General features: G+C 38.8%; 1 protein-coding gene across 5 annotated transcripts in view; it reads left to right on the top strand.

Annotated features, from left to right (window-relative positions):
* Window positions 1-14,745, top strand: part of DLGAP1 (DLG associated protein 1) — a 781,984-nt gene that overhangs the window by 407,400 nt on the left and 359,839 nt on the right. For all 5 annotated transcript variants that reach the window (XM_075585285.1, XM_075585286.1, XM_075585289.1 and 2 more), the window contains exon 3: window positions 13,065-14,090. In XM_075585285.1, the coding sequence (XP_075441400.1) occupies window positions 13,137-14,090 (954 nt within the window). In that variant the 5' untranslated portion in view covers window positions 13,065-13,136. The remainder of the gene's footprint in view (window positions 1-13,064; window positions 14,091-14,745) is intronic.

Genomic DNA, 14,745 nt, shown 5'->3' with positions numbered 1-14,745 from the left:
GGCACACAAATTATAGTGGAATCAAATGATTTCAAATGTATTAATGCATCAGAGCTAACAATGGTAACGTTTCAGGACAAGCAGTCCCTTCCTCAGACCAAACACCTCAAAAGTGATAACACATTAGCACATCTATATATACCCCCAAAGGTCAAAATATCGATGATGTGTTTGTGGTGTGGGTAGGTGATGTGGACAAGTTGCTGCAATTTGTTGCATATATTAACCAATGCCATAGTACCATTCAGTTTACCATGTGTCACAGTAGATCAGAGGTTAATTTCCTGGATGTCAGGGTATCCCGTAATGAACATGTACTTACAACTGATTTTTATGTGAAAGCCACTGATAGTAATAGTTTACTTCTAGCAGACAGTTTCCATCCACATGGCCTAAAGAAAGGTTTACCCTACAGCCAACTTGTTCGTGTTAAACGAATTGTAAAAGACACCACCAAGTTGCCCATGCGGTTAGAAACAAGGGGGAAGAAATTTCTTAATAAAGGTTACAGTAGTAAAATCATTAAGGAAGCAGTGACTAAGGTAGAACACCTCACTAGAGGGGAATTATTACAACAGAACCCTAAACCAAGAAGGGAAGGTGTGCCGTTCGTTACTACATACAGTATAGCCTCACAGCAAATTAAGAGAGCAGTTTCAAAACATTGGCATCTTCTGCAAGGTGACCCCACAATTTGCCATCTTTGCAAAGACCCTCCCATTTTTGCCTATAAAAGGCCATGTAACATCAGGGATAGAGTGGACAAAGCTGATTTATTGCAAAGCGCACAACAAACATTTCTGACACCCCCCCAATTTTGTACCTTTCCTTGCAGGAGCTGTATTCATTGTAATAGAATAATTAGGGGTGAACATTTTTGTCACCCTCATACGGGGAGAAATTTTAAAACCAATGGTTTTTACACATGCCGAAGTTCTTACATTGTATACCTACTGAAATGCCCCTCTGGAATGTTATATGTGGGGAAAACAATTAATTCACTGAAAGAACGTATAACTCAACATAAGAGTAACATCAGGAACCCATTATCAGACACATCAGTGGCAAGACACTTTCGAGAAAAAGGACATAATATCTCGCAGCTTAGGTATCAAGTGATTGACCATGTGAAACCCCTCCATAGAGGAGGGGATAGAGAGAGAATTCTTTTACAAAAAGAGGCTAAGTGGACCCATACACTGGATACGGTTGCCCCTAGGGGTATGAATGAAAGATTGGAGCTTCACTGGTTCCTATAATAACAGGCCAGCCTCCTAAATAGACCCACTTTTTTGCGGATGGCCAATACGGGGTTATGATCCCCAATAAAGACCAGGACTGCTAAGGGTCTCCTTACTCACTTACCACTGCCTTGTACCTTTTTAACATTCCAAGGTTACCCAAACTATTTTGTACCTATATGTACTGAAATGAATATTTATTTCATGAGTGTTGTCTATCCTGCCACAAAGATTGTCTGAAGTATATATGCAGTATATGTACATACAATGGCATAATGTTCTAACAACGTTTAATTCTATTTACAGCTATCTGTCAATTATATGGACTTCTTTTTCTCAAAGGACTGTCAGCAATTGATTACATTGGACACAACAATAGAATGCTACATTGGTACATTATGGCATTATGAATAGCTTCCTTTTATGCTTCCAGAAATAAGCCCTGCTACTTTACCAGTTAGTAAAATATCTCTGTTTATGTATTTGTTTTTTGCTCCTCCCTTTGGTGCCTGTTGCCCTAGCAACATGACGTGATTACGTTTTTACATCGTGACGTCATGTGCATCGTGACGTCACACCACGTGACTTCGTCAGTCACTGTGGCCAGACACCTTGGGGTTGGCTCCTGGACTCTCCACTCTCTCACTCCTTCTGTGGGCCGTCACTGGGCTGAATTACGTCATCACATTGCGACGTCGCGTGCGTCATGACGCGACACGCGCGGTGACGTCAGACGTCGGGGGCGTGCACAATTAGGCTGTGAGATTGGATGCAGCCCTGCACTTTTGGTTGTTACTGGGGAAGGTAATTATTTTGACCTTTGAAGGTAATTATTTTGACCTTTGAGGGTATATATAGATGTGCTAATGTGTTATCACTTTTGAGGCGTTTGGTCTGAGGAAGGGACTGCTTGTTCTGAAACTTTACCATTGTTAGCTCTGATGCATTAATACATTTGAAATCAGATTCCTCTATATGGGGGTCCAGATGTCTTTGGTAATCCTCCACAGCTGCCTCTGCTCAGTCAAATTGATTCCTTCATGATAGGTGTCACCCTTATTATACCTTGCTTATAAAGTTTTTCTACATTATCCTCTTGTCCTCTGCCTTGCTTTTCTGGGAGTATCCTACCCCTGCAGTGGATGATCTACTACACCATATGAGTTGGTTACTCGGAACAGCCCAAAAGCCTGTATTTCTCACTTAAAATGTGAGTAGTATTACCATATATCTTCGTTGATTTTTTGTGGAATCCTGTCAGTACTACACTATTTTTCCTTTTTTGTTTTTGTTCTGTTTTTCATACTTACCTGGACGAGAGTGTGCTTCGGACTCTGTTATTGCTTAGGTATGCACTGGCTGAGAATATGATCTTTGGGTGACTGTCTTCAGGTCTGGATCTGGGCCACTCCATTATACATAAATGACTTGAAGATGTTTGATGGGAAAGTGGCAGACTTCTAGCTCAATGTGTGTATATATCTATATACCCATACATGTGTGTGCGTAGTTAAATAACCCAAAAAGAAAGAAGTGCTCCAGGTTATATCTATTGGGATGTACTGTATAACCAACCCTTTATTATATTCATTTGTTTCTTGTTGCTCAGCGAGTGTTGATATTCGCATCGGTCACAAATTCATATGTTACGGCCCATAATCAGTCAAACATAACATCTCACATTCCTTCCCCACTTAAGGTATGTGACTGGACTGGACACGGACAATATAAATGTCTCCGAATGTCATGCAAACTTTTTCCGTCCATAATCTGACATTTTGTGAGATCACCAATCACTTCAATATTTCATGAATATTTGTTTCCAAAAGCTTGAATTACTTGGCTTTTCATGATGGCTTCTTTTGCTGCTTCAATGGATTACGTGGTTCCTTTATTATGATTTGTAGCTCCTCCTTTCTAGCCTATGGGATAGGTAACAGGTAATCTCCCCAAGCATGTTCATCAGTATAGTGGCTGACTAGGTCTATGTACAGATGTAGCATCATTTACTTTACTTTCGGCAGGGGCACCGTGAGGTGCAGCATAAACACTTTGTTGTCTGCACCTTGTTTGTGACTGAGCCGCACTGAACCGCACGCACCTCGTCTGTGGTCAGCCGGAATTATTTGTGCCATTATTTATGTTGTTTCAGTTCGGTGCATGGACGTCAGATGGCATACTGAATTTCTTTGCCTATGATTCTCTGAATACTACAGTGCAGTAGTAACCCATAGGACTCTGAATACAAGACAAGATGTACACGTCTCTTTGTCTAATGACCATGTGTATCTCTACTGTTGCAGTTTCACACTTTATTAAAAAAAACATTATGCATTAACCAAATCTGTCTCATAACACTGTGCCTGGCATGGGACATGGCGCTTTCTCCATGACACACAAAACCGGTTTACAGTTATGCCTATATGATATATTGTGCCATTCAAGTCGGGACAGATAAGAGTGCAACACTATCTGAGATCTATCAGTATATCATTAAGACATACCCATTCTATGAATAAACACCAAACCAAAAGGCTGGAAGAATTCTGAGTGACATAACTTAAGCATTAATGATTGTTTTTTTTAGAACTCTGCATCCTGGAAAGAGGGGCGTGTGCTGGGCACTGCACGCATCATGGATTGGTATGTTTGATGATGGCAACTTTTTGAAGGAAAAAGAGATTGAATAGACCTTCCCAAACTGATCACTCTAATTTGCCCCACCGAGTACCTGCTCCAACCAGAATATCTTCCCCAATACCATTATCATAATGGACCAACCAAATCAGAAAACTAGATTAACCTACATTCCAATTACATGATCGACTCGAACAACGACATACAGCACACCCCTTGCATCAACGATGAGTTACTGCCATCCAATTTTCAACCAATGTACAATGAAGGTAAATATACGTTTACATACAGTATAGTAGAACTGTCATTTCCAAATGACCCGCATATGCATTCCATAGACCACGCATGCGCTTACATTAAGACCCGCATATGCATATACTGTAAACAGTGTACTTTAAGCATTTCTTATTTCTTATGTATTAATATGTACAGAAAATAACCAATCTCACAATTATTTTACAGAATGAAACCAACAACTAGAAGATGTCGATTGAGGTCTAAAAACGATTTAACATTTTCCTACAAACTTTTGTTACATGCACGTTATATTCACATTCATATTTCATTAATATTTTCAACTTTTGTAATACTGTAAGGATATTTTATTTTAATCGGAGTAGGCACATGGAGACATATACATTACTATGCTTTTATACTAGGGGAATCTCACTGTCTCATTTACTGACTCGTTTTCTACTTTTTATATATATTTTAATCTGAGTGGGCTTTTTGAGACATACTGTACACGTTATTATACTTTTATTCTACTGTATGGGAGTTTCACTGAAATAAAAACATTGTAACCACAGAACATTGTAAATGCAGTGACTAATTTCTTCTGTAATCTTTAAATGTATTCTGTTCACATTAGTGATGTGGGATTTGGCCATACTATAGACTGGACAGATGCATAAACAATGCTGTCCCCCCTCCCTCACTTCAATTCTAGTAAGCAATACCACCCCTGAAATTATTGATTTCGGATTTTGCTACGTTAGACAAATACAGTATATCCAGAAACGTGGTTATAAGGAAATAGTGCATCCCAGAATAAGTCATAGTACATAAATCATACATAATAAACATGCTACAATCTAGGTAAACAGAGACATTAAACTTATAAGTACTACAGTATACAGTATTTAAGGATTGAAAAAAGAAAAAGGGCACAAACGACCATATAGAAAAGTAAAGTTTTAATAACCAAATATATAAAAAACACAGTTTTGGACTTGCATGGTGTCCATAAATAAAAGCCTTCACACTTTTAAGGGGAAGTGTGGCACCCAATCAGAGGGTCCTACCAGGTCCTGTGTAGTCTGGATCTTTGGGTCTGTCTGCTGCCGTGTACTCCATTGGTACTGCTGGTGCAGGCACTGCTGTGACGTCAACCACTGTGTGATCAATCTCCACAGCAATTTTCTGATAACCGGAGGGACCAGGACTTCACCTCAAGAATATGGGCTATCAGCCAAACTCCAGGAAACACTGTCAATTCTATGCATTTCGTGATAACAATAATCTAATGAGAAGATGTATAATTGTACAGTATAGCACTTTACCTCACACGCCCAACGGACAAGCCCAAATCGCATCTCATTTGTCTGTTGCTGGTCTCACATACTAAGATCATGCTTCTTCTGCAGAATCTCCCAAACCTCTGGAGACAGCTCACCATTTTCATGGCTGATTTCATCCACCAGCTTAATCATTTCACTGTGAAAATAAGTCACACAATAAAGATTTAAAGAGTGCAGATGAATAGGCATAGTGTTTGTCTGTGTGAAGAAAAACAGAAGCAAAAGTGTGTACAGTCCTTACTTGCTTCTGACCTTACAGACCTTTCTATGAATCTTAGTCTTCCCTTGGCATGATACCAAACACAGGCTAGTGTCCCCTGGATACCTGCATCCTGTAGTCACCGTTGGATGACCTTTGTTCTGTATCCATTCTTGTAGATTATAACAATGCTATTTTCTTTGGTAATTTATTTGGTCATTGCTGCTTTTCAGAAGGACTGAACCACTAATGAATGTGTATTAATTGTGAATTGCATCTTTGTTATACAGTATGCTGTTTTATACAGTTAAAGGTACAGATATAGGCCAACATTTGATACCTTGCAACAGTAGACAACCAATCACAGACGCAGCCCTGCCCAACACCAAATGCTGCCCCTATGATGTCAGCGGTACTGTACATAAAATCTCACAGAAATTAGATGTCAACACTCACTGATCTTGATCAGAACTGACTCTTGTTCTCTTGTGCTTTCAGAAAGTGGGTAACCGGTGCATCAAAGCATAAGAGTCCCAATAATATTGTAATAATTCTTCTGTAGGGAACACTCCAAAAGGATGGTGAGCATTGATAGCATACCCTAATAGGGCAAGGGACTAGTACCAAGTGCTAACCAGCACAATGAACAGTACAAAGATTGTCCCAACCATGATAACTAGGCATAGTATGTAAGAAAAAACTCAATTTTAGATCCAGGGGACCAGTCCCATCGGGTATCCTGAACAGCATGCAATCCACCAAGCAGGGGAAGTAGAGCAGCTGAAAAAAGGCAGTGCACTGCCTGTAATAAATGGAGGAGGCTAATGGTAGCAAAAACAACATTTTAATAAATAAAAGGATCAAACATCACCCCTGGGTAATCCAGAAAATGCTCACCTACACATTTCAGGCCGTGCGCTTTTTATCAAGGTGTAAAGGGCGCACGGCCCGAAACGCGTAGGTGAGCATTTTCTGCATTACCCAGGGGTGATGTTTGATCCTTTTATTTATTAAAAGGTTGTTTTTGCTACCAGTAGTCTCCACCATTTATTACAGGCAGTGTACTGCCTTTTTTCACCTGTTCTACTTCTCTTGTGCTTTCAGATATCTTTAGCTTGACCAATGGATTGATCCAGCTTCTATGAACACAAGAACCTGCTTTCTGCTACTCCAGCCAAAATTTTCAGAAAGGGAAAGATGCGAGTTGTACCAGAGACCCCCAAAAACAAAAAGGCTAAAGTGGGGAAAGTTAACCGAACACCAACCAAAACTCCTAAGGTGAAGAATCAGCTAAGTATTTCTACTCAGGAAACCTGCTTCTGCACCAGGTACCCCAATCCCCATTTCCCCCATCTCCAGGCCCTGTTCACCTCATCCTGGACCCAGCTAAGCCCAACCTGGTCCTTGTTCGCCTCACCCTGAATCCAGCTCAGTCCAACCTACTCTCTGCTCACAATACCTTGGATCCAGCTCATTCAGATGCATGTTGGTAATGTCGGGGTGGATTTGTAACACCTGTCCCATGGCAGAAATACGGGAAAGTTGGACCTGATTTGGGAGAGAATGGAGAGGTTGGAGACGAACATTGCTGGTCTATATATTCTTTTCAAGGCCCACAGCAGCAGGAGAGAGGAAGACAAATGGAGGAACCCTCCCCAACCCCTGTGTCTCCATGACATACACAGATGTTATCCATCATCCCAGAAGAGGAGCATATTTTGGCTACAAGCACCCCTGATGAAGGGAGAGACCTGCAGGAAAGTGTCATCTCAGAGCAGTTAGCTGTGCCTGCTTTCTAAAGCACACCTGTGCCACTACAGAGGTAAAGACCAGAGATGATCCATGGGAATTGTAATGCAATAGGGAACACCCACCTTTACATTATACCAACGGAAACGCTGACAGGATATCTAATCAACTGCGGAGGACAGCCGAGTCGATATGCTCTGCTAATCTTCAAACATGATGTGAGTTTTGAGCAATTTTTCGAGTGGTCCAAATAAGTAAACTATGACGGCTCAGGGGGTAAGAAGGAGATACCCATCAATTTGAAGTAAGCCATTATACACGAACTTAAGAAGCAGTTTAAACTCACTGCTCCACAATTCAAGACTGTCAATGCACTTTTACGGCAACAGAGGATTGTGGGTTCGAGTCTTCCAAGTGAAGAAGACAAATGTATGTATTGAATACAGTTTTAAAAAATTTTTTTAATTAATTATATGAATTAATAAAATAAAATTATATGACTATTTTTTTTAATTAAGTACTTTATTGTAGTTATTGTTCTTGTTTTGTAGGATGGACAGGCTGATGAGCATCAACACTGTGTTTGTGTAGGAAACACATCCAGCGACACTGTCAAGTAATGTACCATAATTCATGTATCTACAGTATTTTCTTCTATATAAAATTCTCACAATTAATTAACATATGAACATATTAAAGAGACAGCAAGAAGAAGATGTCAGTTAAAGATTGTTTTATTTCAAAAAGTCATATTTTAGGCATAGTTAAATTCTTGTTTTGCAGGTTTGGCAGCTGATGAGCATCAACACCGTGTTCATGCAGAAAACACATCCAGTGATACTTTCAGGTAATGTTATGTAATTTATGCATCTATTTTTATTGTCAATATCATACTGTGCATGCATTCCATACAGTTCTTACATACTGTACAGTTCACACGCACAGAAACTCAATGACATGCATATGCATTTCAACCAGGTTCCATAGAAACATGCATGCGCGTTCAAGTGTATTGGAAGTATACGTAGCACACAATGTAAATCCTGCATCTATTTCTTCTCAATTTATTCATGTATAACTTTCTCATTTTACAGGTGAAAGTACATAAGAGACAGCCCGATGAAGATGCCGCTTGAAGAGGATTGTAAAATCAAAGAAAATTATATTATTGCTTTTTCACAACGTCTTTGTGCATAAACGCTAAACTGTAATTTACTGTAATCTAATTAAAAAAAAAATAATATATATATTTTTTTAGGGGAATAAGTGGTGGGTTAGATTTAAGTATATGCGATATCATTTTATACGAAATTAAAGGGCATAAGAGATGGGTTACATTGCATTTAAATTGAAGTCACTATCACCACCTATCATTATTGCAAGGTATTGCAACAACGCGAAAACAATTTTTTCCGTTTGCGACGCACACGACAAATCAGCTGCGAGCAGTTGACAAAACATCGGGAGATTAGACGTACTCCGCAACACCCCGTGGAAAGTCAATGAGGCTACATCTGTATCCATGAAACATCTGAACCAATCATAGTCTTTTTTTGGGGTGTAAAATCAGTGTGCAAGAAAATCTAGGGGTTCAAAAAATAAAGTCTGTGAGTGTTCAAGAACAAGGTATTCTTTAATAGTGAATGCCACATGATGTATGTACTTATATGACGCAAGCATGAGTGCATAATTTGGTCATACGTGGATGAAAGCAAGAGAGGATGGATTCTTAAATTGCGTCCTTTTAGGAAACATTTGAGTAATCAGTCAAAGATCCAAGCAAAATATTGATATTGTTCTCCATTCTATTGTAGCCCCTCTTCTATTAAAGGGACTTACAGTATAATAGATGTAATTTTATCTGCATCCGTCACATTTCCCAGCCTTTTAGCATGCTCATTCTGGCAGAACCACCTTTTCTGACTCACCGCTATTTTAATATTAAAAAGTTGGAAGTCATCTACCTTTATATAACCAAGGGATGTCATTAGCAATGTCAATTATTTTATTGTTTCATTTTTAATTTTGGAGAGGGGGGGGAGATGTATAAATAAAATAACATTTAAACACAACTATTTGAAAAGTTGCATACATTGAAAATCATATCTCATATTTAGTTATGCCCTGGGGCACAGCAAAGAGAATTAAACATTGTCATAAAAACAACCAGCAGTCCGTAACAAATACTGTATCTTTTTAAGGATAGTGCCCTGCTGTAATATCTTTATCATATGAATACATGAATCATTGAGCAAATATAGTTATTGCTAACGACTCTGATATAAATGTGTGAATAAAACAGTGATGTCCCACAATACAAAGGGCACATTTCTGCATATGTGTTTTCTACTAACTGAGTAATGAGACTGATTGTTTGGTTAAACTTTACCCTGCAAAATTGTGATGTTTATTTGATGGTAGTGAGTTTTATAATTGATGTGCCATCTCGGTGACTCACAAGGTGGTATATCCTCCACCAGTCATTGTCCCCTATATTCCTTCCTTTACCTTTAAATATGTTTTCTTTTCAGTGTTCAATTTTAACTTCTCTCCAGGACCCAAAAATCCCACCCCTCAACCTCAGAAATCTTTTTTTTTCCCCATATAAAGTGTTGAACCAGAAAAGTTCACATGATTACAGAACAGGAACAAGAAGAGATTCCATAGGAATGGTTATTGTTGTGATAATTACTATATTATGTTGATGTGTTGCACACTGTTTGATGGAGGGTTTTTACCACTATCTTCCTCACCATAACTTACTTTGTGTCTGGTTGTAGCCACTACCAGCTTCCCATTGAAAAAGCCAGTAACCAGCATCATACTTACACTATGAGACCGAAAAGGTTAAAATAGTTCTCTTTAAGTAGGTTTACTCGTTATGTACTTGTGTAAAGCAGCAATCGAGGTTGCACTGCTTATTTTGTTGATATAGGATTGAAGCAGGGAGTCTCCAGAGCTAAACCCCATTTATTTTGGCTCCGGGCACCCCTGTTTCCAGAGATACTTACCTCAGCAGTCATGGAGCTGTGTGCCTAACATAATGGCAGTGTTTAAATATCCCGCGTCACAAAGGCCAATAGGAAGCTGTGATGTCATCTGTTGCGACTTCATACTGGCCTGCATGACCAGGACATTTAAACTTCACAGAGATATCAACACCCCTACAGAGGTAAGTATCTCTGGAAGCAAGGGGTCCCCATAGCTAAAATGAATGGGGTTCAGCTCCGGAGACCCACTGCTTCAATCCTATAGCAAAAAAATAAAAATAAAACAATCAATGCAACCTGGATTGCTGCTTTAACTCAGTCTGTGCCGAAAAAGCGGTGTAATACGGCAGGCATAAACTTATAGGGGTCCATGATAAAATGGACAAGTACAAAGTGACACTGTGTGCTCATTTCCATGTCATTTCCCAGAATCCCCTGCAGTGGAAGCATTGTATGCTAAGAGATTATTGGGAAAGGCAGGTTTGCAGACGTCTGACGTGAAAGTGCTCATAAGTGGTATTTTTATTTGCCATGTTTTATAAGTATTACAAAAAAATAAGAAATTGGCCAACTCACGGAGTAAGCAAAATTCTTAAAATTGAAGAGAAAAATTGATATTTTAGGAACAACGTGTGAACTCCATGGAAGATATTGGCGTTTTCCGTGACTTAGCTGCTGATTTTTGATTCCTATTTCAATGATTTTGGTCTACCTTTTCCAGCATTTGACTTTAAAATGGAGAATTAGATTATTCATGAAACTTTGATAGTGCCAATTGGGGCACTATTGCACGTAAACTCCCACATCATTCAATAGGAATTTGTATATGATAGTGCCCAGACCAACAAACTCACAGTTCAATTAACCTCCATAACCTCCATAATGAACCAAGTCTGGACTATGATCGTGTGTCAAAATGCATATAAGGAAACTGAATTAAGGAAAGATAGTGTAGTTCTGTTTTTGAGCCTACTGTACCATTGTTTTTGTAGCAATGTTTGCTAGTTAACCTGCCACAAGTAAGCATACAGAGTAATAGTAGAATATATAATTAAATAATAATAAAAACGATTTATATATTGTTTCCTGGTTAGGGGTGGGGGGTTATTGCTGAATTAATATTTATTGTTATTTTATTTTTTAAATGTATGTTTTGTGTGCAGATGTATTAAAGCAGAAAAACATGTGAAATCTTGTTTTTTCTTTTTAATAAATGTAGTATTAGATAAGTGATTTTTCTTAATTTTTTTTTATTAAACTCAATTTTTATTCAGTTTTAAAGCATTCTTTGATTTATATAGCAGGTTTTAGCATACAACCCAAGCAGTGCAATATCTTTGCAACACTTTCCTGATTGTGATAATTTGTTGCCAATGTTCCCAGCAGTTTGAGCTGCAAACTGTAACAATTCATAATGTTACCTTGGTAATATCAGGATACATTGTAGCTGCTGAGTTATTCTGACTGAAGGATTGATTGAAACTGAAAGGCAGCCATTATGTTAGGCACACTGTCAGGATTTTTACAGATTTATAACAGGAGCACTAAACGGATTACAGTTAAAGTAAGAATGTTGTACTATACATCATCACATGTGTTACATATACAAATAAGAAAAAAAAGGGGGACGTAGTATTGCAGCTTTAACCAGAGTGGTTTTTCTATTGCTTTAAAGAAACAAATCGTATAAGTGTTTTACATCACTTGATGCTATAAATGTATGTAATACAGTCCTCTGCTTAATAAACAAGTGCTAAATGGCCTAGAAACCATTCTAGTGTACACAACAGCTGACGTATAGTGATTATTTTTTAATAAGGTACTTTATTCACGTATGTATCCTTCCTTTAACAATATATCATACAATCAAAGTACATAGTAGAAATATCCTACAATTATTCTAGATTTAATGCCGGTTTTTTATATTTTGGTTCAAAGAATGCTAATTTCTCACTGGAATGAAACCTTGAAAAAATGTCTCAATTCCATTTTTCATTGTTGTAGATACTATTTGTATAAGACCGTGGTTTTCAACCCCGTCTTCGAAACCAGGGGCCATGTTTTAGGAATAATCAAGGAATACTTTATTGATATGTAATCTAAGTACATTTTCATATCTGTTAACTTCTTGGTCATTTTTTTTTTAAATCTGGGAAATCTATGCTTCCCCGAAGGAGAGAAATGGAATCCAGTGTTATAGCAGATTCAATTTTGAATGTAATGATAAAAAAAGGAGGTTTACATGTCTCAATTATGAGGTTATTATAAATCACGTCTGTGTGGTTTCCTTATCTGTAAGTCAACCTCTGCTATATTTTATTTGACATAACCTTATATTATTTTAGATTTTAAGTTACAGAACATTGAAGGGAGCAGCTTTAGTAACGAAACCAAAACATCTGAATAAATGAGTAATGGCTGGTCATTTTAACCTTCAGTCCTATGACTGCTGATACTGTAATGTATTTTTGTATTAATGTGAGTCCAAAGGCATGAGTTTCAGGAAAAGGAAGGCTGGAAATTGATTGATACCGAAACATAAACTTAAATGTGTTTTTTCACTACTTATTTATGGCATTCAATTATTTAGCATACCATTTTCTTTTATTATAGCACAGTTACTTCTGATGACTATCAGAATACCTCACATGTTTCTTCTTATTTTTAGATCTTTGCTGAAGACCTGCACATCATTTCAGCATAAATATTAAATGACTTTGAAATATCCACCGGCTCAATAATGAAAGGATTATCAAGCAGTCGTAGCCATCATCATGGGGTTGTATGTGATTCAGTATGTGAAGCCCTGCCTCACCACACAGATAGAAAGCCATATTTGCTGAATCCAGTGGACCCCCACCCTGCAGATCATCCCTACTATGCTCAAAGGAACTCCTTTCCAGTCGAATGCATGATGCCCTATGGAGATCAAATTGCGAGCAGTACCTTCCCACGGAGACATTACAATTCTCACCATGAACTTAAAGATGAGTGTGCTCTAGTTCCTCATGGAACAGTTGGAAAAGCCAATCGTCTTCCAACAAACCTCTTGGACCAATTTGAAAGACAAACCCCTATTAATCGGGATGGCTACCACACCTTGCAATACAAAAGGAGTGCGGTGGAGCACCGTAGTGACAGCCCAGGAAGGATACGCCATTTAGTCCACTCTGTTCAGAAACTCTTCACAAAATCCCATTCTCTTGAGGGTCCAATGAAAGGAAATGCCAATGGAAACAAAGCCAGTTCAGATGAAATGCAGACTGTGAGGTATGGCAAGCGTAGTAAGAGCAAAGATAGAAGGGCTGAAGTTAAACCTAGAGCTAACATTTCAGGGTGGTGGGGTTCACAGGATAACTTAGATAACGATGTTTGCATCTATCATGGTCCCACTGCAGTCATGACTATGGGGAGATGCCCTGATCGTTCCACTTCTCAATACTTTTTGGAAGCGTACAATACAATTAATGAACATGCATTAAAGTCATCAAGAAGCAATAATGATGTCAAATGCAACACTTGTACAAATTTACCTGTGAGTTTGGATAGCCAGATGTTAAAGAAGGGTTCTTGGGCATCTGCACTAACTGTGAGCAGAGCACGTGAAGTTTACCAGAAACCTACGATAAACATGGACCAGGCACTGGTGAAGTCTGACTCATGCCAACAAGAGCGACAATTTCAGTACCTCCAGGTATGCTATTCAGAATATTCTTAGGTTTTTAGTTTTTTTCTTTTATGTAGATTCTGCAACAGGAAATGGAGAATGTTCTTGTCACAGTTTAATTAAATAGAATTGCAGTTTGACAACTATCAATTGTCCTTTTTTGGGAAACTTCCAGGGAGATATTCATATTAGGTTATTCATCAAGCTACAGGAGTTACGTCATGGTGCTCTATGTATCGAGAGGTACATGTGCACTGATGCTGTTTTAATCCTGATGGGCAATTAGTCTGGTCGGGGGCATTCCGAGAGCAGAAAGTTGTCAGGAAGTTGCCATCTGCGGTTTCCTGGCCGACTATGCGACAACCATCTGGCTGCATCTGTATGGTATTTTTCTTACCTGAACTCAACTCTGATACAGACAGATCTTGGTTATAAAATACTAGCTTTTGTGTCCGACTTCGCCCGGGGAATGTAATATTGAATATATGTCCCCGTCCCCCAACCCCCCCGCTGCCGGCACATCTCCCCGGGCCCTGTCCCCCCCCCCCCCCTGCTGCTGTATGTAGTGCAGGGTGAGATTGGTCTCTGCCTGTGTGTGTCTGTGTGTGTCTGTGTGTCTGTTTGTCTGTGTGTGTGTGTCTCTCCCCGCTGCCAGAACATGTCCCTGAACCCCCCTCCCCCC

The sequence above is a fragment of the Ascaphus truei genome, chromosome 2, assembly GCF_040206685.1.
Source record: "Ascaphus truei isolate aAscTru1 chromosome 2, aAscTru1.hap1, whole genome shotgun sequence".
Classification (NCBI taxonomy): domain Eukaryota; kingdom Metazoa; phylum Chordata; class Amphibia; order Anura; family Ascaphidae; genus Ascaphus; species Ascaphus truei.
This window is presented reverse-complemented; position numbering and strand designations above follow the sequence as displayed.